The sequence below is a fragment of the Salvia hispanica genome, chromosome 5 (assembly GCF_029641045.1).
Source record: "Salvia hispanica isolate PSC_SH4W2 chromosome 5, Shi_PSC_v1, whole genome shotgun sequence".
Lineage (NCBI taxonomy): Eukaryota > Viridiplantae > Streptophyta > Magnoliopsida > Lamiales > Lamiaceae > Salvia > Salvia hispanica.
This window is the reverse complement of record NC_142696.1, coordinates 7,698,299-7,723,328: the sequence shown is the minus strand read 5'-3', so window position 1 is coordinate 7,723,328 and position 25,030 is coordinate 7,698,299. Positions and strand designations below refer to the sequence as shown.

The window sequence follows — 25,030 nt, the reverse complement described above, 5'->3', positions numbered from 1 at the left end:
TATATCATTAACTTACCAAAAATGAAAATGACTCAACACTATTTAAACAGAACAACACGAATACAACTCAACCTAGTTGGGACAATCGAATTATCCTTTCAGAAGTGTCTCATGTTTTGTGCTCCTTCTGTCATATGATAATATACTCATTTTGCTATTTTGAGAAATTCCAAATTAATTACTCGCTCCGTCCCTATTTACTTTTTTGTCTGTCTCTAAAAAACTTTCACCTTTCACTTTTACCATTTCTGGTAGTGGACTCTACATTCCACTAACTTTTTTACACTCACATTTTATTATAAAACTACTCCCTCCGTCCCGGCTAAGATGACACATTCCTTAGCCGGCACGGAGTTTTAGGAGAGAGAAAAGGTGAGTGGAAGTATTAAAATAGAGAGAGAAAGAAAGGTGAATATTTTAATAGGGGTGAAAAAAAGTGGTTGAGTGTACTAATTAGAGAGAGAGTTTCCAAATAAGGAAATGTGTCATCTTGGTTGGGACAAACTAAAAAGGAAAACGTGTCATCTTAAGCGGGACGGAGGGAGTAATATATAAAAGTAGGACACACATGCTACCAACGTTTTCAATTCACTTTCTATTACATTTCTTAAAACTCATATCGATCAAATGGTGACGAATTATTAGGGACAGATGGAGTGAATCATTTCTATTTTTAGCAAAACTAAACCAATTCTCTTACTACTTTATTCCCTCTTCATCTGTTTTACTTTACATACAAACAAAACTATATACATATCCTACAAGAAAACTTTACAAATCTCTTAAAAAATCATCGTATATCCTATTAACCAATAAACCATATACTTATCTTACAGACAAAAAATCTTCACAAATATTTAAGATATTTTACCACTAATAACATAAATAAATTACAATATATCTACATCATTTTGCAATACAACATTAATTATAATTGGGCAACAAAAACCCTAATACAAAATAAAGACGATAACCGTACCATCATTTTAATAAATAAGACTATTGACATTCTCATCCCATCCAATCACATCGTTTCAGAAAATCAGCTTTTTTTATATCTCAAATCAATTGTTTCAAGAATCAAGCAACCATTGATATTTGCTAGTATTTAACTTCTCTTCCAGAAAATCGAAGCAAACAAAACCAAACAAACGAAAACTAAAGGTAATCTTCTTTACACTTAGAATCTATTCACAATTGACAGCAACAGATATACTAATTTTTATTCCTTAAACTAACAAAATATTACTCCCTCCGTCCCATAAAAGTTGAGACAAAACTTTTGGGCACGGAGATTAAGAATTTATATTAAATAAATAGGAGAAATAAAAAAAGTAGAAAAGATAAGAGAGAGTAAAGTAATTGATGGAATAAAGTAACAGTGATTAGATGTTTTGTCTTTAGTTAAAAAAGGAAATGACTCAACTTTATTGGAACGGACTAAAAAGGAATACGACTCAATTTTTATGGGACGGAGGGAGTACTTTTTTCAAGCCAAAGAATGTCAACTTCTAGCGAGAACTCAACCTCAGAGACAAACCAGGGAGTAAAACTTAAATTCTGCATACCAAAGTATTCGACAATCAACCAAACTGGCGTGGTAATTCTCCAAATCTATTTCTATTGTTTTATTAAACTGTAAAAACCTATTATTACTACTTTATTAATTAACTAAATCATAGTATTTGTTAAATTATTTACAGACACTACCTAGGCACTTTGCAGTTGCTACAAACTACACCATTCGAAAACATAACAAAATAACCATGGATTCATCACCGTTTCAATGTGAAATCGAAGCCAATTTTATAAACAATGAATATGTTCTAAAAACTGGTTGGAGTCAATTTCTTGATGATAACAATGTAGACATAGAAGATACCATAGTTATACTCTACAATGGCGATGCACCGTTCAAAATTGACATCTTTGACGGAAATGAAAATATCAAGAGCCCACCAATCATGCAGTAATTTATTGAAAAAATAAAACTAAATAGTATTTTTATTTATCAAATATTATTTCTAACAATTTGACACATAATTGTTGTTTACTGAGAAATTTCAGGTACATTGTTGTTTGAAGACTGTTATTTGAACTACCCAGGAAGACCTACCTTCGGTGTGATCATCAAGGAAAACGACAAATATCAATTGGTAATTAATTCCTAAACTTATAGTTTTATTATTTAATAACTGAACTCAATCTGTAAAATTAGGTATTTCTTATAATACTCAAAACAATTTACTTAAAAAAACATCTTTCAGCGAATTTGACATTCTTTGAATATTTATAAAAAAAATAAAATGTTATATAACGCTATTTAATTTATTCGTTGAAGGAACTATTGTGCTCAATCTGGATCAAACATCTCATCCATGAAGAAAAGAGAATGGTATATCTCACGATTAATGGACGTCATTATCTGATGAGGCTGAAAAATGATAGATACCACATGTTTTTCACTAATGGATTGGAGGATCTTTTATAAAGAAAATAAGTTGAGAATGGGTTGAGTTCGTTACTTTTTGGCTATTAGAAGACCCAAACCTTGTTTTAAGAGTTGATGTTCAGTCCTAAGGTCAGCAAATATACATATGAAATTCCACCGTGAAACTGAACTTATCATCATTCTTTATTAAATAATTAACATAGTATTATTACTTTGCATTCAGGTACTTGCACCAGAAATCAATAATATACAATAAATTATTTTGCTTGCTACTGCATCATATGTATGTACGATGATTAAAACTTCCATGAAATATCAATGCTTTCAGTTATTTTGACTTGCTACTTTTTATCATATGTATCTATGATGATTGAAATGTACTATAATCAACTTTAGTTTCAACTTTAATTATGAAATGAATTTTCTAAACAAACTGTGCTTAATAGTTAACGGATATATTCATTTTCAACATCCAAATAATATTCAATATCCAATAAAATCTTAGCCCCCAATTTTCTCATTTATACATATTATACTATAATTCCAATATCTTCAACATTTTTTACATATGCCTTTGGCATTCAAAATGAATTATTGACATTACACTTTGAAAATCAAATGATTTACATTTAGATTACAATCTTTTAACTATTTAGAATGAAGATAACAATAAATCCAGATTTCAATTTGAATTATATAAATTTAATTAGTAGTATATATCTTTCAATAAATAAAAATTCAATTATGATACACACAATTAATACACAATCACAATATTCAAGTTACACTAAAATCAAATAAAAAACAATAGTAGTAACAGATATTTAAAATGGTTTTATGCTATTTATTATCCCTCACATAATAAAACAAATGATTCACAATCATCCTTAGTATCGAAAAAAAAGAAACACTACAGTATAATCACTCTAAGAATAAAATCAAAAGCAGAAATCAACATTTGAACTATATATGCAAAATCAAAATAGATAACAACCATAATTATATATCAGTTTAACAAAAACTTAATTATAATTATAAACAAAAAAAACTATATATTAGACATTACGAAATACTTCTTCGTAAACAACATTGTCAGTTACATCAGAAGGCTCCTCTTCACTACCAAATATTAATATTTTTAACCCACTGCGACTTGTAACTCTTGACACAGCAACATAAAATTGCCCATGAGCAAAAACGGGATTTTTCAAAAACAAACCAACATGAGATAAAGACTGCCCTTGACTCTTATTAATAGTCCTTGCATAAGACACAATCACTGGAAATTGTCGACGTTTGATACGCTCGGATTTTGCACTATTTTAAGGCCATTATTTGGTCCGTTTTTTATATCAAAGTCACTCCACACGTCCATTATTTGAATATTTTATCTATTTTGGTATTTTGACGTGTTTTGTGAGAAATGTGTATAATTGAGCCGAAAAAGGGAGTCAAAACACAAAGTCTGGAAATATGGAGTTAGACGGCGACCGCCGCGAAGCTGTATGGCGACCGCCGGCGCCTGGCGGCCAGAGCAATACAGCGGCCCGCCTCGGAAAAATTACACTTGGAATAGAGTCTTGCTCGGCGACCGCCGGAAGTCGTGCGGCGGTCCGCCGCCGAAGGAACAGAGACTCTGGACTCCAACGCGGCGACCGTTGGAGAAAGGTGATGAATCCGAATTGCCCTAGATCTGCTCCAAGATTTACCATATTTTGAAGATCTTTTCCTTCTACAATAAGGATTGGCTTTTCCCTATTAATAGGACCTCAAGCTTCATCAACCAGAGAGCTTCTTTTTGCAAAATAATTCACATTAAAAGCCAGAGTACTTCAATTATGCAAGGAGTTGAAGAAGGATTTCAAGAACATCAAGAACGACAAGGATTCAACCTACGGGTTTTATTTGCTTTAGTTTTATGTTCAAATTGTCTTCCCTTCAATCTATGTGTTTAGGTTATTCCATTATGTGTAACTAAACCCATAGGATTCTAGAGATGTGTTAGTAACGACTTTGGTTATACAATTCCAGTTTTCTATTTAATATCCGTTTTGTTTTTACTTTGTTTCTTCCCTATGTAGTTCTGATGCTGCATGATTGAGTGACTCAATTGTGTATGATTTAATATAGCTTGCTTCATAACTGTGAGAGAGTTCTAGCGAGTTAGATTCACTGAGTAGATGCTACAGTTAGCTTTCCTTAAAATGGCACTGTTAATTGAGAGTGGGGACTTTTCAAGGGTCTTATGAGCTATTCGGAGTTACGTGTTAGGATTGACAACCCTAATCTTGTAATCAACGTTTGCATCGCATGAGCATAAGCTAGGTGACTCGTCCTATCAAAGTAATAATTGTGCTAGGTTATTGTAGTTGGGAATTTGTATAACCATAACTGTGAACGCACATCCCCAGGATTCCCTTATCTCTATCGATTGGACTCTAATGCGGCGACCGCCGGCCAAGGTGCGGCGGCCCGCCGAAGAAAGGCGGCGAATCCGATTAACCCTAGATCTGCTCCAAGATTTACCATATTTTGAAGATCTTTTCCTTCTACAATGAGGATTGGCTTTCCCCTATAAATAGGACCTCAAGCTTCATCAACCATAGAGCTTCTTTTTGCAAAATAATTCACAGAGATCAAAAGCTAGAGTACTTCAATCGCGTAAGGAGTTGGAGAAGGAATTCAAGAACATCAAGAACGACAAGGATTCAACCTACGGGTTTTATTAGCTTTAGTTTTATGTTCAAATTGTCTTCCCTTCAATCTATGTGTTTAGCTTATTCCATTATGTGTAACTAAACTCATAGGATTCTAGAGATGTGTTAGTAACGACTTTGGTTATACAATTCCTTTTTCTATTTAATATCCGTTTTATTTTTACTTTGTTTCTTCCCTAAGTTAATCTTGATGCTTCATGATTGAGTGACACAATCGTGTATGATTTAATATAGCTTGCTTCATAACTGTGAGAGAGTTCTAGCGAATTAGATCCACTTAGTAGACGCTACAGTTAGCTTCCCTTAAAATGGCATTGTTAATTGAGAGTGAGGACTTTTCAAGGGTCTTAGGAGCTTTATGGAGTTACGTTTTAGGATTGACAACCCTAATCTTGTAATCAACGTTTGCATCGCATGAGTATGAGCTAGGTGACTCGTCCTATCAAAGTAATAACTGTGCTAGGGTATTGTAGTTTGGAATTTGTATAACCATAACTGTGAACGCACATCCCTGAAATTCCCTTATCTCTATATTTTATCTCGTGATTTATTTGCACCTGGTTGTTATTTGCCATCCATTGTTTTCTGTTTTTAAAAAGTTTTCAAAACCTTCCGTTCTTCTAGATAGTAATTGAGTCTTAGTAGTAGATAGACAGTCCGTGTTTGCCTTCCCCTTGTTCGATATCCCGGTACTGACCTTTAGCTATACTATTCATACTCTGTATACTTGAAGGTATTTATAGTGCTAAAAAATAGTGCATCAACGTTGAAACTTAAAAGGCAACCTCAAATCAGAAGAACTTAGAGACAACCGAGGTAACAACACTAAATCCCATGCACAACGCCCAGCAAGCACCTTTGCTTCCAAAACATGACTTCCAAGTCTAGTAATAATCAACCTAGTACCATTACACAATCCAGAATCGTGGTCAATATTTCTCAACAACATCACAAGAATACCAATCTTAAGATGTAATTCATGATTTGGTAAACCAGAACAACGTACACCATTCAATAACTCAGGCTTGTGAACCTCCTCAAAAAGACCAGGACGGGAATCAGATCCAACAACACTATCAGCACTTAAATAAGTATGCTCTTGCGAACAATTATGAGACATCATATACTGATTAACCATTTCAACTACTTCCAACGTTGGAGCTAAAATAGCCCGATTTTCTAAGTAACTCGAATCTTCAACATTCTGCCCAAATGTTGGATACGTTAAAGAAACAATACATTGCAAAGGACCAGTAGTACATTCAAGCAACAAATCTCTTGGAATAACTACTTTACCAAATCCATCTGTACAATCTCCAGCAACACCATCGCCAATATCTAACAACCAATTAGAAAATTCACTTAATTCCAATCTGTCAACACCACTATCAACATTCAACAATCTCATATTTTTTGTCAACCTCAAAACTTTACAATAATCTCAAATATAAGAAGAATTAATAGTACCATTAACCACATCTTGTCTACTACCTTTGGGAATAACAGGCAAAATCTGCCGAAAATCACCACAAAAAACAACTGCTATACCACCAAATAGTGAATCTGAATTCCTTTGATTTGAACAGTGCATTAAATCAGGAAGAGTTCTATCCAAAGCTTCAAAACAATGTTTATGCATCATGGGAGCTTCATCCCAAATAATCAATCTTGTCCTAACAATAAGTTCAGCAAGTGAACTACCTTGTTTAATCCAACAAAATGAATCCTTAGTTACATTTATTGGAATCTTAAACCGAGAATGAGCTGTCCTCCCACCTGGTAACAATAAAGATGCAATTCCACTTGAGGCAACATTCAACACAATTTCACCTCTACACCGAATAGCAGCAGACAAAGATGACCACATGAAAGTCTTCCCAGTACCACCAGATCCATATACAAAAAATACTTCTCCACTTTCAGAATCAACTGACTAAATTATAGAATCATATACATGACGTTGTTTATCATTAAATTTTGAGACATACACATCATGATTTCTAGCTAAATTTTCTCGGCTCCTCCATTACCAACTTGTTTTGACAAGCCTCAAAATATTCTTCTGATGGAAATGACATAGATTGAAATTTATGTAAACTTCTTCCCACCTTCAACAATGCCTTTTCAATATCTGCTAATGCATAATTTCGTATATCCACTTCAGTAAGTAACAAATCAGAAAAATTAATATAATATTACATGAAGTACAATCAGAAAAGCAATACTCCGAAGTTTAATATATTACAATTTGCATTACCTGGATGTCTTAATACTCTTCGCTGTGTATAAAGAATATCATCGGACAACAAACTCCAGCAACTATTCCAAACAACTCCAGGACGACAAATGAAGTTAGAAGATAATAGTGTTACAAACAAACGCCTTCGTGCAAAAGCAGACACCCAGTAACTTGCCTCAATAATCCCATTAATATATTCTTTATCATCCTCCAACAATCCTAATGCATAACATGCATCCCTATATGTACTATACAAAACACCATTGACGTTCCTTAAATCTTCATAGCAAGTAGTGTAACACCCCACTTTTTCGAACCCTAATTTTCGAGACATAAAATTTTTGCATTAAATACTTTTAATGCTATGGAGTATGTGAATTAATTGATTAGTGATTTAAGTGCATGATTCTTTGTGACCTAATTTCGATTTGGAGTTGAGATTGATTGAATAGTCAAATATGTTGAGTATATGACGTGGCGGTTGAATAGTCAAAGATGTGGAAAATATGATGTGGCCGTTGAAAGGTCAATGTGTTGTGAATATGAGGTGGAATTAAAAATGGTGGATTTTGTGAAATGATTGTGTGAATATTTTGATGCGGGGTGAAATATATTGTGACGAATTATTTTCCCAAGGGATGAGTGAGACTAAATAAGACTTTCATAAATATCCTACACACATTATTGGAATTTTTGACCCTTATTATTATTGGAGAAGAAATCCTATTTTATTGGATTTAATTATTTGCTTGGGATAATTATCCAAATTAAATCCAAAGTCCAATTATTCTCTAATTCCTCTATGGATTTTCGAAACCCACCTTATTACATGGTGATTTTAGAAAATCTCCTATTTATGGGAGAAGGGATTATTTTATTATATTATTTGATCCCTTATTTATTCTCTTCCATGAATAAATTCAAATATCTTAGCATATCTTGTCATATCCTATTTAAATTAGGAATTTAATTAAATTCCTTATGGAAGGAGCCAAATTCACGCCTACTCCATTTTTTTATTGGGAGAATTATTATTTTATTCTGCTCCGTGATATTTTATTCTACTCGGTGAAATACCAAATAAAATCATAGGCTAATTAAATAGCCTAGATTTCGAATTTCCCCTTATTTCTCCCCATAATTCACGCCACTTTCCACCACCATATCTTCTCAAATCTTTGATTTATTTAATTAAAGATTTTATTTTGCACTCTATAAATACATGGGAGAAAAACCTAACCCTAGCCACTAATCACACGTCTCTCTCTCTAATCACACGCCTCCCCTCTCTCCCACTCTCCCAAATTTTCTTCTACTTTTCTCCAAGGTTTCTTCATCTTTTGAGAAGAATTCAAGTTGAAGCCTCAAGAAGTATTGAAGAATCAAAATTCTACTTTGTTTTTATCGTTTGTTCTATCGAGAAATGGTATTTTTATGTTAATCTTTTTTCATCTAACCGATAAATCGGTGTTCTTGAACCCTCATGCATATAGATTGAGTGAAAAGGAGAAACAATTGATGAATATGAAGTGATGTGCGTGTGTGTGTGCATCGGTATGCGTGTGTATGTGTGTGTGTGTGTTCGTGTGTGTGCGTGTGATGTGTGTGGTAAAACACTCATGTGTGACATGTTTTGATGATAGATCTGGAGTTGTAGTGCGAATAAAAAGTGATATGATAATCCTACCTTGATTTTGAATGGTGATATTAAAACGAATTGATGGGAAAAGGGAAACGTTGGGAACATGCATGATTTTTAAATCAATGATTGAGACTTACTTGTAATACGCATAAATTAAAGGTGATAATTCGCGCTCTTGGGGTGATAGCAAGAGGAAGAGCGTACTTGTGATCTAAGGAGTCGCGGTGGGCTTTATTTACTAAACTCTTTTATTACCAAAATATTGATTATGGTGTTATAAGGGTGGATTAAAATGTTATGCCATGCCTGTGATTGTTTTGATTATGTTGGGTGCTTGATGCCTAGTTTGTGAGTCAGCTCCATTAGGCTATAGGGCTATAAAAAAGAATTCGGGTTGAGTAGGGCCGCAAAACCTATCAGGCTAGTGTACACAGTTGGGATCGGGAGCCGTCCTTGCTAGTCGGCTGGTCTCGTGGGCGAATAGTGTGGCCACACTTTCGTCGCACTATGAAATTATTGATTGTTGAGAAAATGGGAGGAAATGTTTGACTAGCCAGTCTATGAATTTATTTTGTGATACTCGATGATATTCTTTTATAACTGTAAACTCGAGTTCACTATGGTAAAGATGACATATCTATTAAAATGTTTTGGCAAGAGTCCACTGAGTATGTTTAAAATACTCAGCCCTGCATGTGTTTTCTTTATGTGCAGGTTGAGCGGCGACGAGCGGTTGGCGGTGTTGAGCAAGTTAATTGAATAACATGATCATTTGAAACTTCGTGTGTAGTTGTTTCTTCATACATGGCTTCATCTTTCTCTTGGATGCTTCCGCTGAAACATGAAACTTAGTATCGTTTGTTTGAGTTTGAACTTATTCCTTTTGGTTTAGAATATTGAGACAAAATGCGTTTTTGGATTATACTAAACCCTAGTCTTTTGAGCATAATTTATGATATCTATTCATCATTGATTTTTCTTGATTAAACCGTTGACTTATTGCTTTAATAGTTCATTAAATACCTTGGTCAAAACCCTTTAAATGAAACCCTAGCCTATGTTCTTGTTGCTTTTAAGTCCGCCTAGGTAGCGACCGCCGTATTTATTATACCCTAGAATGTCGGGCTGTTACAAGTAGCTCCAGGAATAATATTCAAAAGTAATCTCAGATAGTATAACTCACCAGAACCCAGTGGTATAAACCTCAACCTTCCAGTCACAAAACCCTGTTTTCGCGGTGTCCACTCTCTGTTGGCAGCCCTCCAAGCAAATTTATTTGGAAAATCTGAGTAAAGCAATTCTCCTGCATAAGGATATTTCTTATTCGCCTCAAACCAACCTAAAAACATACTTTCATTAACACTTCTTCGAGCCATAACATCATCCAAACCAGTTGACTCATCATATACAACAAATTGCTCATTTGTCAAATGAAAACTTAATATTTCCACTGTCGGATCTCTGTACTATATTTCAAATCCATACAATCTCCATGTAGCTTCACAAGGCGAAACATATCTACAATCATAATACATACTGATTCATCTACTTCTTTAACTGAATCACCATCTTTTGCACTATTATAAAATGAAGCAGTCACACCATCATTACCTTTATTTACATACTTAAACAAATACTTAATACACCGAGATTGATTACACCATTCAACATTCACATGAGCTCCATATTTCACCAATAAATAACGGTTATGAGGAACAATATAACGATTATCTAAGGGTGTTCCACTCTTCAAAATAGTTCGACCAGTATTCCTCCTTCTATAAATTGGATAACCCTCATCATCAACCGCTGTAGCATCTACATATTTTTTTGGAAAATACTTACTACATTTACCTTCAGACATGCAAGGGGAATCACGTCTAGCTACACCACATGACCATGAACCATAAATTCACACACAAGTTTATAATAATTTGGATCAAGATCAGAATCTGGAATTTCAGCAGAAATAATTTGATCAACATCTGCAGGTACAGGATGTTTTTTGTTCTTAGCTAAGAACAAAAGTATATGAGCATGAGGTAGACCACGTTTTTGGAATTCCACATTATAAATAACTGCAAATAAAAAAAATATAATTATAAACAATATACTTAAAAATTAGAAACAAATTAAAATCAAACATAATAAAATACATTAAGTCTAACCTGCAACAAAATCACCAAACACTTTGTTACGACGAAAATCTTTGATCATACTGTTTAATTTCATCTTAAATATTCTAGTAACCACATTAGGACGGTCTTCATATTTTAGCCCCCTACTCTCAACAAATCTTAAAATTTCAGGCCATTTAGGATTGCAAGTGAATGTAATAAACAAATTTGGATATCCAGCCCACTTGCAAATAGCCATTGCATCATGATAACTTTGAATCATATAACGGGCATCACCTGTATAACTTGAAGGCACAATAACACACATACCACACTTAGAGCCATTTGTTTCACCACTTAATAAAGCATCTGACAAACCTTTATACAAATCACATCGCAAACTCTTTTGATGAGAACGAATGTACTTTAATCTACCAGCTTCAACCTTAGTGTAAGCATCCACAATAAATTGTTAGAACATCGTCGGAATGACAAAATTATAGACACACAATTCAGTCTATCATGCAAATAATATGCAAAATATTCCTTAGCACTTATTTTTTTGCGACAATAACCCAAACCTGTCACAGATCCTGAGAAACAAATATCATCCATATAACCATCTTCACCATATACATACAACAATGGATACTATAAAGGAAGATACGTTGGATGCATTTCATGAATCCTTTTCAACTTTCCTGTGTGACGTTCAACTATGATATCCCTATCACATATATTTTCATCAATATCACCAACAATCAATGCAGCTACTTCTGATACAACCGGCAAATTATATGTCCTACCATCTTTCCCCCTCTTTCCAATCAACCTCAACTTCACACACACATCCAAACATTCTATCATAAATTTTTAATTAAGCAAAATCTTGAAAAACATGTCAATCAACAATATATGAAACCACCTCAAAAACAATGATTTAGATTATCTATGCGAAATACATACAAATACGTAGAACACATTCACAACTAATTTGTCAATTATTTAAATTAAATAAATGAAGTTAGACAATCCAAGGATATATCTGTAAACATAATCAATATTCAATGCAAAAATAAAATCCAAAATAATAATTCTACAGCAAAACAAATTACTGAAGTTTGAAATAATGTAGCGATCACAACTAACTTCTTGATTGATTTAATTATTTAACATAAATAAACTTAAATAACCCTAGAGTTTAGCGTGTATTAAACTTTTAATACATACAAATAACTTTAACACATTCACAATAAAAAACTATGAAAATATCGATGCAGAAACCTAATAACTACAATCAAAATAAATTTTCATAACATTTTAATTATAAGCATTAGTTAATGTAGTAATTTATGCATAAAATTACATAGCAAATATAAAATTGTAAACAACATTTGGTGTTTAGGTACTACACCCTAGCCATGTGGATTACTAAACCCTTAGGGTATGGATTTAACTTGGATAAATTAGACAACACTATGCCATGCTTATAACTTCAACCAATAAGTAGGTGCTACACCCTACCCTCATGTACTACTAAACCCTAGAGATTTGTGTGTATTAAACTTTTAATACATACAAATAACTCTAACACATTCACATTAAAACTATGAAAATATCAATGCAAAAAACTAATAACTACACTCAAAATAACTATTGATAAATTTTGCATATCTTAGTTAATGTAGTACTTGATGCAGCAATATAATCATCATCAAAAAGTACCGTATTAAATTATAAAAAATACTACTCCCTCCGTCCCACATTTGTAGTAACATTTAGTTATGACACGGGTTTTAAGGAATTGGTGGAGTGTGTAATTAATGAAGTGAGATGGTGGAGTGTGTAATAAATGAAATGAGATGGCGGAGTGAGATGATGGAGTGTGTAATAAATGAAGTGAGTTGGTTGAAGGTGGGTCCCTCTTTGACTTTTTGGTTTTTTATTTTTGTTTTGATTTATTTTAATATAGATAATGGCATTTGGGTGTAATTTTAGTGAATAATGGGGTAAAATTTTATGTGCAAATATGGTAAATTCTAAATGTTACTCCAAATGTGGGATGGACTTTTATGGCAAAATGTTACTACAAATCTGGGACGGAGGGAGTATCTGCTAACCCTATGCATTACTAAACCCTTTGGGTATGGATATATCACGATTACTTAATCAACACTATGATATGATTACAACTATGAAAACTAGGTACTACACCCTAACCTCATACAATACTAAACCCTAGAGTTTTGTGTGTATTAACAAACACAAATATAACTCTCACATGTCAATGTTATTCCATTTCAATATAAACTAATGCTACATAAACACTTCTAAACATTCTATCATAAATTTTAAATTAAGCAAAAACTTGAAAAACATGTCAATCAACAATAAATGAACCACCTCAAAAACAGTGATTTGGATTATCTATGCAACCTTCAATACATACAAATACGTAGAACACATTCAAAACTAATTTGTCAATTATTTAAATTACATAAATGAACTTATAAAAACCAAAAAAATTCATAAAAATAATAACTACAATCAAAATAAATTTTCATAACATTTTAATTATAAGTATTAGTTAATGTAGTATTTTATGCATAAAATAAATTTTCATAACATTTTAATTATAAGTATTAGTTAATGTAGTATTTTATGCATAAAATTACATAAAAAAAGGGTTTTTGGCTTTTTAAACCAAAATCTTTCCCCGAATTTCGGTTTTTCCCATGAACTATGAGATTTGTTTTTAAAACCACGAACTTTCATTTCGTTAGGATTTTCCCAACCCGACCCAAATAGCACATTTCCGACCCGAATAGCATAATTCAAAATGTTAAAGTTGTGTTTTGTTTATTCAAAAGTTGTCATTTGTTATGTAATAATTGTGACTGTATGTATTATTGTGCCAAATATGATCCAAGTAATCAATTTAATGACAAATAGGATTAAAATTGACACGTAGACAACCCGGGTTTCGTCGTTGACCCGCCGGGGGAAAATCCCAACAAAATGAAAGTTTATGGTTTTAAAAACAAATCTCATAGTTCATGGGAAAAACCGGAATTCGGGGAAAGGTTTTGGTTTAAAAAGCCAAAAACCCTAAAAAAAATAATGTATAAAACTGTAAACAACATTTGCTAATTAGGTGCTACACCCTAGCCCTATGGATTACTAAACCCTTAGGGGATGAATTTAACTTCGATCAATTAGTGAACACTATCCTATGGTTATAACTTCTACCAATAAGTAGGTGTTACCCCCTACCCTCATGGACTACTAAACCCTAGAGTTTTGTTTGTATTAACAAAAACAAATATGCATAACAAATTCAATGTTATTCAATTATTATTATTTGAACTTCCACTCATTATTCAACATTCCACAAATTATACAACTGCTTAACTACACAAAGAGATCGATACTCATTATTCAATACTAAAACAAAATAATATGCATGACAAATTCAATGTTATTCCATTATTATTTGAACTTCAACTCATTATTCAACATTCCACAAATTGTACAATTGATTAGTTCTACAAAGAGACCGATACTCACTATTCCATTATCTATTTGCCCTCTATACACAGGGTAACAACTTTACACAGTTACTCAATTGTTTCAGCCATCTTCCAAACTCAAACTACGTTTTCGTCTTCGTCTGTTCAACCATCTCCAACTTCACTCTTCAAACTATCTCTCCATTAAATCGTTCTCAACTTTTCCTGCAAAAACCATACTGATCAATGGCGAACACCTGCCTAAAACTTGAAGACGATTACTGCAAAAGAATTGAAGATATTGTTAAAATAATAAAATAAAATTTTAAATAAAACGAAGAGGAAACAATACTAAAATACAAAGAATGAAACAACAAATATTTCACCATTATAATCTGCAAAATTAAATATCATTAGCGTAAAATGAACTAATAAAAAAAACGAAAACGAAACAATACTAAAACACAAACAATAAAACAACAAAGATTTCACCTTTATAATCTGCAAAATAAAAAATCATCAACGTTTAATGAAAACTAGTGAAAAAAATGAAACGAAACAATACTAAAACACAAACAATGAAACAACAAAGATTTCACCTTTATAATCTGCAAAATAAAAAATCATCAGCGTTTAATGAAGGATTAAAAGAAAATAAGAAAATATTAAAACAGAAACGTTAAAATACACATATATTACTTTTATTATCTGCAAAATAAGAAATGGTTAATATAAACAACGTTATTCGGATTAAAAGAAAATAAGAAGAATAAGAGAGATATAAAAGCAACAATACGAGAGTAGAGAGAGAAATAAGAACCTGCAGCAAAAGCATTGTTTGCAATGGCAACTGGTATTTATAGAGAAGTTTCTATTTTGAAGGTGAGAAAACCGCTCTTTTCTTTGGGGGGAAGGGGGGAAACCCTCTCTTTTTTTTGGGGGGAGGGAGGGGGAAAACCCGATTTCAATGCTTGAAAAATGTTGCAGAGCTTAATCCATTGGTTATTAGATGTAATTGCAAATTGGTGGATGACTTTTACAACTTCCCCCCAAATCGCAAATTTGAAAACAGGGGGGAAATCCCTTTGATTTCCCCCCAAAATTACCGAGCTTTTAAGTATAGTATAGATTTCGCTTATAGTAGTAATTTACCAGTACTAGTTACTCCCACCGTCCCCGATTAAGAGTCACACTTTTGTATTTCGGTTCGTCCCCAATTAAGAGTCACACTTTATTTTTACCAAAAATAATAAGTAGGTCTCACATTCCACTAACTCAATTCACTCACATTTTATTATAAACTTAATATAAAAAAATGGGTTCCACATTCCACTAATTTTTTCAACCAATTTTTCTTTTTATTTCTTAAAAACTCGTATCCGATCAAAATGTGACTCTTAATTAGGGATGGAAAGAGTATTTAATAGAATTGAAACGTTAGGCTGCATATATCCTAATTAATTAAATTTCGCTCATAGTAGTAATTGCTAGTACTAATTATTTAATAGAATTGAAACATTAGGCTTTCAAATACAGTGCCTCATTTCTATTTTATTTCTATTTTATACTCCATGAGTCTAATAGAAATAGGCCATGTAGGGTTGACATGAGTTGTTGTGTAATTGGTAAAGTAAGAGAGAAGGGAAAAAAGTACTCATTTCATTCCATAGTAATAGAGTCATTTTGTCATTTTGGTACGTTCCATAGTAATAGAGTCGTTTCCCTTTTTAGTAAAAGTCAACACATTTTTCCACACCTACTTTACTCTCTTACTTTTTCCTCTCTTCATTTTTCTACCTTTTTCATTTTCCATTTTATTCTCCCTTTACTAAACTCACCTAACACAATTTTTCTTAAACTCCGTGCCGAAAAGAAACGTACCATTACTATGGAACGGAGGGAGTAGTTGAGATTGTAGTGAGTGATGAGACCATAAATGATAAACTAAAATAGAAGAAGAAAAAAGATTACCATAAATGGATATTGAATGTTTGTATGAGACGGACGAAAAAGGAAATATGGTCTATTTCTATGAGACGGATGAGGTATATATTGCATGGAGATTTACATTTTTAGTCTTCATTGTGTCACTTATATATTTGCGATTTCTAAAGTTTATAGATGGTATTACTACATGTCTTGTAACACACCGAGTTTTCATGCACTAGTTTTAGAGTATAAAAAAAAATTTGGACGAAAAGACGATTGGAATTAAAGAACGAGGAAATTTAAGTTTGTAAACTACAATTATTGGAAGAAGAAAAAGAGAATAAATTAGCACAATACTTTATGAAGAGGATTTACATATGTTGAAGAGATTAATGGTAAAGGGCTACACTATGGAAAAGGACTACACAATCTTATTGAGAGGTGTGAGATTTTGCTACATAATAGTTACATGTGGAAAATACAAAAGTGGAAGCTACAACTTAGCATTTCAAAGATGCCAAACTACAATATTCGGATACTAGCCAAATAGAGCAACTAAATCTAAGTGTTTCCCTCATTCCCATCCTTCTCGATTTTCGGCCTCCACAAGCTCCAAGGATGACAACCCATATACCTACAAATTAGCACCGAAAAGGATATTAGAAATATGCTTCACAAAGACTCAAGATTGGAGACTTCTTCAATTAGTAAGTATGACAATCTATACAATGCATCATCAATCTTCCAAGAAAGGAAAAAGACAAGAATGAGTAAGGAGTGAGCTCATCCCTAAGGCCTTTTAGAGGCAACATCAGATTCTCTTTCCTCATCAACCGAGGCTGAGATAGCAGCCGAGAGAGGCAGCCCCAACTTACACCAAAATAGCATAGCAAGCATAAACATCATGTTCGAAAGGGAGCAAGCTGGCAGCCAAAATGAGAGTCTTTGTCCCCAAGTTTCAGCACAAACAGCCAAAATAGAGAACTATATAAGCAGCCCCCATCTCCCTTCCCCTCCCCACTTCTTTAGACACCACAAATTCACTCAAAATCAAGGAGTGCAGCAAGGAAACGGGAGGAGCAAGAAGGCGAGGAGAGACAGCGGCGAAGCAGGGCGGGGGGAGGACAGCCCTGAACCGAGAGGATCCACCGAGTGAGGTAATTACCTCAACACCCAACAACCATTTCGCATCATTTAGAGCAGCCTCAATGAGTAGTCAAGAACTTAGAATCATAGGAGAAACATAGAAATAGCACCAAGATCCAAATAATGCTCGACAATCAAGTTTCACATAGAAATCATGGCCGCCTGTACTAAGAACTCAAACTTTTCACAAGAAATGTAGACACTGCAGTAGCTCTTACTATGAAATCCCAACATCAAGATTCCCAAATCACATAGCTACTGCCGATTAAAGAACCACGGACAAAACAAGTAATAGGATAAAGAACTTAGCTTTAGGCCGAGAGGGAGCGACGGAGAACCGGTGACGGCGGACCTCGGAGCTTCCACGCTCGACGGAGAAGGAGACGTGGGAGAAAGGTGACGCCTTTTCCCTTGATTGGTGACTTCGCCGCTAGAGCAACAGCGCGAGGCGGCCGCCGGGGACGACCGCTCACCAAGGGCAACGCTGTGGGAGAGAGGCGACGCCTCCTCTCCACCATTGAATTCGCGGAGGAGAAAGGGTCACGGCGGGCGTTGATTCGCCGGAGACGGCGGAGGGGAAAGGCGACGCCTTCTCCCTAACCGGGACTTCACCGAATAGAGAAATCGACGAAGAGAGAGCTTGAAGGAGAAAACTCGATGGAGGCATAGGAGAGTGACGAGTTTAATCAGTCTAGTGGTGACCGGCGGTGACTCGAGGGAGAAGGAGAAAGAGCTGCTGCTTCTCAATCCTTAAATCCCTAATTGAGAAAAGTGGAAGAATGAATTGGGGAGGAAAAGTCACGTATGGAGAAGGAGTATAATTTAGGCCTTCAATTAAATTAATTAGATTTGGGCCTAGAGGTTTTAATGTTGGGCCCTAGTAATTAATGAAAGGAGTGGTTGTTTTTAATTAAGAGTTGGGCCCAAGTATTATTTTATTTAAGGAGTGGGCTATGGTTTTGGGCCACTTAAATAACAAGTAATGGGCTGCCTAATTTAATTAGTTGGGCTCAGAGATTTATTAATTAAGAGGGCCGATTATTTGTGGAGAGAAATAAACCAATTATATGTCAAAATAGTTGAGCCGAGAATTATTTATGAGAAGTTGGAATTTATTTAAGGATTTGAGTTGGAGCTTGATTAATTAATGCCCGAATAATTTAAGATTCCAAAGATGGAAAATGATGAAGTTAGAGACGCAAAAGGCGACCAGCATCGCCCCGCGACGCTATGGGCGGCCTTAAGAAAAAATTCAAAGAAAAGATTTAAGAAGGGATTTTCCAAGAATCCATACTTTATTAAATGCTCAAGTATTTGTTTTCGAGAAAATAGAAATTCTCTAGATTTAATTGAAGTGGATAAATAAATCCTACAACCTAGTGAAGTTGAGAAAGGACTAGAGATCCTATGAGACAAGACTAAGGATATAGGTGCTATGCCATAGGGTGCATGCATTCTTTCTAAGGAGGAATAGTTTAAGTACTAATTAGCGTATCACGCTATTTATTTTCAAAGGATAAATTGCTCGAGGGAAAGTGAGGTCAAAGCGAATAATTGAATTGAAGAATAAACATTTCAGGTGGGCTTTCTTTATCTAGCACACTAGTGTGGATATAAATCAAATACTTGCGAAATTATGGAAAAAAAATCATCTTTTATCAAAATGGAGCTATGATTCTTTTCAAATTGCTATCATGCCATAAATGTTTTGTTTTGAGGATTTTCATGGATTGTCACGGAATGGATTTTCATGGATTGTCGTGGAATGGATTGTCATGGATTTTTATGGAATGATGGGTGACCGTTGGAGCGGCACTTGATTGGAATGAATGATGAATGATGAATGATGAATGATGAATAATGAACGATGAATGATGAATGATGAATGATGAACGATGAATGATGAATGATGAATGATGAATGATGAATGATGAATGATGAGTGAGGATTTATGACAGAACCTAGTCTGCAGTCGAACTTTTAGCTCACAAAAGAACTTAGTAAGCCCGGGCCTTTTAAGAAAACCCCCGTGTGTTACTATGATGGCTTGACAACTATATAATAAATGTTTTGTTTTCGGCATGTGTCCACTGAGTACACCAAGTACTCAGCCCTGCATGTATTTATAAATGTGCAGGTTGAACGTCAAGAGGATGGAGTGATGATCGGAGTCGGTGTTGTTAAACAATCAAGTTGATCTCCCAACGGTTCGTGTCTTCATACACGAAGTCGTTTAGTAAGGACTTATTCCGCTGTGTTTTTGTGATGTGAGAATTGTAGAATCTCACCATCAACTCTGATTTATTTGAGGAGACGTTCATTCTGTTTTCAAGACCATGTAATGAAATACTCGGCTTCTATGATATCAATTGACTTGGTCTTTGTGTAAATTCTCAAGTTCTATCCATTTTCTTTCCCCGCTTCTTAAATCCCTCTTATTAGTCGCGGTTTACCCGCTTTCGCTATCCTTAGCAAAATGCGGTCGTGACAGAGTGGTATCAGAGCCACAGTTTCTTTCCTGCTCTGAGATCCAAACTTTCCTTCAGTCAAGATCTAGACTTGTTCACTAGATCATTCCAAGTCATCGACTCGATCAACACTCCAAGACGTTCAACCAACCAAGTTGAAAGTTGAAGAAATGAAATGTTAAGATAGCTGATACAAAGTGTGACAAAATTTTATAGTCAAGGAAAATGAAAGAATCTAGAGGAAATAAGAACTTCCCTAAAGAATGTAGTTTAAGATGGGACTATGAAGGATGAACCATAAATCCTGTAATTGCTTTCCTGAGCAACAAATTTTGAGACGATGATAAACAAAGTTAAGCACGAAAACGTGATTCGCAGCTATACGACTTTTCACATAAGAAGAGCCGACGCCCAGTGTATAAGGGCTCAAGAGGGACAAAAGTAGAAAAGAAAGACGAGGAATGATGCTCTAAGAGAAGAGAACAAGATAGATCTTCATTGTGGCTAAGCCACTCGAATAAATCCAAAAGAGACTGTTGATCACATCACGTTTCACGAGACCCTATAGAATGATAGATTTGAGATGTAAACGTAGCTTGAGGACGTTAGATCACACAGTATAGTGGCTATAGTTGATGACTTCCCTTTTATGCATCGATTCGTTTCCTTTCGAGTACCTTCGACGAACTCTAGATGTTCCCACCACGTGAATGAAATAAATGATTTTAATCAGCAGTACTTACTTGGATTCCCAGAAAATCTCTTCCTTTGAACGTCCTTAATGGAAGTGTTATCCTGTCTGTTTAACACTCATGATCGACCTGCGTTTTTCAAAGCAGGGTGCCAAAACTTCCCTCTTTCTATAAAAATTGTGACTCATTTTTTTAGTTCAAAGATCATGGTTAGACATTTACTTTCAGATACCCTGAGCTACTTATATCGCAAATCAATGTGTCACTTCTTATCTTGGGTACATCAGATCGCTCTTCACTTTCAGTTTGAATGAGCACGGGCTTTGCCCTTATATTTTCAGACATGCCGATTGGCGACAACTTTTGTTACTCATCATTTGTACGAGTGATATTTTGACTTCACAAGTCCAATCGCATTGTTATTCTAAAGTTGTATGTCTTCAGAACCTTCAGACTAAGTTCATTTTCCCAGACCTTGTCCTTAACGAGTGACGATTCTTCTAGGAACTTTCGTCAACTCTGGTTATTTTGTGAACATGTATATGACAAGTTCTTTCTTGCAAGAATGAAATTTCTTCATGATCAATTCCACTACATGATTGTTCCTTCTGGAGAATTTATTTTTCAATGTCTTCAATATTCGTTAAGACTAGCATACACACTTCATTCTTAACGAGTTACTTGACAATTACCCACGAGGTTTATCTCATTGGAAATTTCTTTGGCAAACTTGAAAATTCTTCAAGATGGTTCCCTTTTCACTAGCTTTGACATTATTGGAGAGAGGTCAGCGCGACTTCATGGCAGTTGCCTACATTTCTATGCTTGACCCTTCCATACTTTAACGTGGCTGAGCCATAATCCATTGTTATCAAGATCTTCTCGAATCTGAACGGCCAATTTGACCATTTTATTTGATGCCTATTATGAGAATTCAGATTTAATTCGTCCAGTTCCGTTTCGAGACATGTTTCATTTCTTTCAAGAAATTTTCAAGCTCTGTGGTTTACCTCTTAACCCATGAAATCATCCGAAGGGACGTGATAAGTTTAATTGAACTTAGTCCCAGTTTACTTGTAAACCAATCATTGCGATGACAATTTTAATTCACGGAGTCACACCAGAGATGTTATTCTTGCCACCCTGAGTAATTTGAATACTCTTCCAAGACAATGATTTCTTTTCAGTATTTCATCGATCTAAAATCAGTATCATCCAAGTTAAGACTGTTTGACTAAATTCCTAATGCGAAACTCTCAACGAAGGCGAAGCCTTGATCCTTTTCACATATCTATGAGAAGTAAGTCCGGATGGACAGACATGAGTAAAGATGATCCACCCAGCGACCCTGTCATGCCTCACGAATTAGATAAGAACGGTTGATCGATGGATACGCGTATAACGAATAGAAATAAGTGAGCTACGAGGAAAGGCCAAAAGCAATCATGGATATAAAAGTGCAACAGTTAAGGAATAATTTTATCACTTCGATGAGGGTACTGAGGAAGCACCACAGGCAAGAAGAAGCCACCTGGGATTTGGAGGATAAGATGAGGGAGCGTTACCCCGAGCTTTTCGATTATAGCCGCACAAATTTCGGGACAAATTTTTCTTTAAGGTGGATAGAATGTAACACCCCGAGTTTTCGTGCACTAGTTTTAGAGTATAAAAAAAATTTGGACGAAAAGACGATTGGAATTAAAGAACGAGGAAATTTAAGTTTATAAACTACAATTATTGGAAGAAGAAAAGAGAATAAATTACTTTATGAAGATGATTTACATATGTTGAGAGATTTATGGTAAAGGGCTACACAATGGAAAAGGACTACACAATCTTATTGAGAGGTGTGAGATTTTGCTAAATAATAGTTACATGTGGAAAATACAAAAGTGGAAGCTACAACTTAGCATTTCAAAGATGCCAAACTACAATATTCGGATACTAGCCAAATAGAGCAACTAAATCTAAGTGTTTCCCTCATTCCCATCCTTCTCGATTTTCGGCCTCCACAAGCTCCAAGGATGACAACCCATATACCTACAAATTAGCACCGAAAAGGATATTAGAAATATGCTTCACAAAGACTCAAGATTGGAGACTTCTTCAATTAGTAAGTATGACAATCTATACAATGCATCATCAATCTTCCAAGAAAGGAAAAAGACAAGAATGAGCAAGGAGTGAGCTCATCCCTAAGGCCTTTTAGAGGCAACATCAGATTCTCTTTCCTCATCAACCGAGGCTGAGATAGCAGCCGAGAGAGGCAGCCCCAACTTACACCAAAATAGCATAGCAAGCATAAACATCATGTTCGAAAGGGAGCAAGCTGGCAGCCAAAAATGAGAGTCTTTGTCCCCAAGTTTCAGCACAAACAGCCAAAATAGAGAACTATATAAGCAGCCCCCATCTCCCTTCCCCTCCCCACTTCTTTAGACACCACAAATTCACTCAAAATCAAGGAGTGCAGCAAGGAAACGGGAGGAGCAAGAAGGCGAGGAGAGACAGCGGCGAAGCAGGGCGGGGGGAGGACAGCCGCGAACCGAGAGGATCCACCGAGTGAGGTAATTACCTCAACACCCAACAACCATTTCGCATCATTTAGAGCAGCCTCAATGAGTAGTCAAGAACTTAGAATCATAGGAGAAACATAGAAATAGCACCAAGATCCAAATAATGCTCGACAATCAAGTTTCACATAGAAATCATGGCCGCCTATACTAAGAACTCAAACTTTTCACAAGAAATGTAGACACTGCAGTAGCTCTTACTATGAAATCCCAGCATCAAGATTCCCAAATCACATAGCTACTGCCGATTAAAGAACCACGGACAAAACAAGTAATAGGATAAAGAACTTAGCTTTAGGCCGAGAGGGAGCGACGGAGAACCGGTGACGGCGGACCTCGGAGCTTCCGCGCTCGACGGAGAAGGAGACGTGGGAGAAAGGTGACGCCTTTTCCCTTGATTGGTGACTTCGCCGCTAGAGCAACAGCGCGAGGCGGCCGCCGGGGACGACCGCTCACCAAGGGCAACGCTGTGGGAGAGAGGCGACGCCTCCTCTCCACCATTGAATTCGCGGAGGAGAAAGGGTCACGGCGGGCGTTGATTCGCCGGAGACGGAGGAGGGGAAAGGCGACGCCTTCTCCCTAACCGGGACTTCACCGAATAGAGAAATCGACGAAGAGAGAGCTTGAAGGAGAAAACTCGATGGAGGCATAGGAGAGTGACGAGTTTAATCAGTCTAGTGGTGACCGGCGGTGACTCGAGGGAGAAGGAGAAAGAGCTGCTGCTTCTCAATCCTTAAATCCCTAATTGAGAAAAGTGAAAGAATGAATTGGGGAGGAAAAGTCACGTATGGAGAAGGAGTATAATTTAGGCCTTCAATTAAATTAATTAGATTTGGGCATAGAGGTTTTAATATTGGGCCCTAGTAATTAATGAAAGGAGTGGCTGTTTTTAATTAAGAGTTGGGCCCAAGTATTATTTTATTTAAGGAGTGGGCTATGGTTCTGGGCCACTTAAATAACAAGTAATGGGCTGCCTAATTTAATTAGTTGGGCTCAGAGATTTATTAATTAAGAGGGCCGATTATTTGTGGAGAGAAATACACTAATTACATGTCTAAATAGTTGAGCCGGGAATTATTTATGAGAAGTTGGAATTTATTTAAGGATTTGAGTTGGAGCTTGATTAATTAATGCCCGAATAATATAAGATACCAAAGATGGAAAATGATGAAGTTAGAGACGCAAAAGGCGACCGGCATTGCCCCGCGACGCCATGGGCGGCCTTAAGAAAAAATTCAAAGAAAAGATTTAAGAAGGGATTTTCCAAGAATCCATACTTTATTAAATGCTCAAGTATTTGTTTTCGAGAAAATAGAAATTCTCTAGATTTAATTGAAGTGGATAAATAAATCCTACAACCTAGTGAAGCCGAGAAAGGACTAGAGATCCTATGAGACAAGACTAAGGATATAGGTGCTATGCCATAGGGTGCATGCATTCTTTCTAAGGAGGAATAGTTTAAGTACTAATTAGCGTATCACGCTATTTATTTTCAAAGGATAAATTGCTCGAGGGCAAGTGAGGTCAAAGCGAATAATTGAATTGAAGA

At 35.3% G+C, this 25,030-nt stretch overlaps 1 protein-coding gene and 1 long non-coding RNA gene across 2 annotated transcripts; one reads left to right on the top strand and one right to left on the bottom strand.

Moving 5' to 3' along the window:
- Positions 1-5,929: 5,929 nt before the first annotated feature.
- On the bottom strand, positions 5,930-11,426 carry LOC125189924 (uncharacterized). The gene is made up of 7 exons (XM_048087143.2): positions 11,219-11,426; positions 10,949-11,128; positions 10,588-10,661; positions 10,234-10,516; positions 7,200-7,327; positions 6,637-7,102; positions 5,930-6,507 (listed from the first exon to the last, which is right to left on the bottom strand). Exons 1-7 carry the CDS (start codon positions 11,424-11,426, stop codon positions 5,930-5,932), a joined length of 1,917 nt encoding a protein of 638 aa, XP_047943100.2.
- Positions 11,427-16,937: 5,511 nt separating this feature from the next.
- On the top strand, positions 16,938-23,239 carry LOC125186291 (uncharacterized). The gene is made up of 2 exons (XR_016130864.1): positions 16,938-19,330; positions 19,889-23,239. It is a non-coding gene; the product is annotated as an uncharacterized LOC125186291 (long non-coding RNA).
- Positions 23,240-25,030: the final 1,791 nt, after the last annotated feature.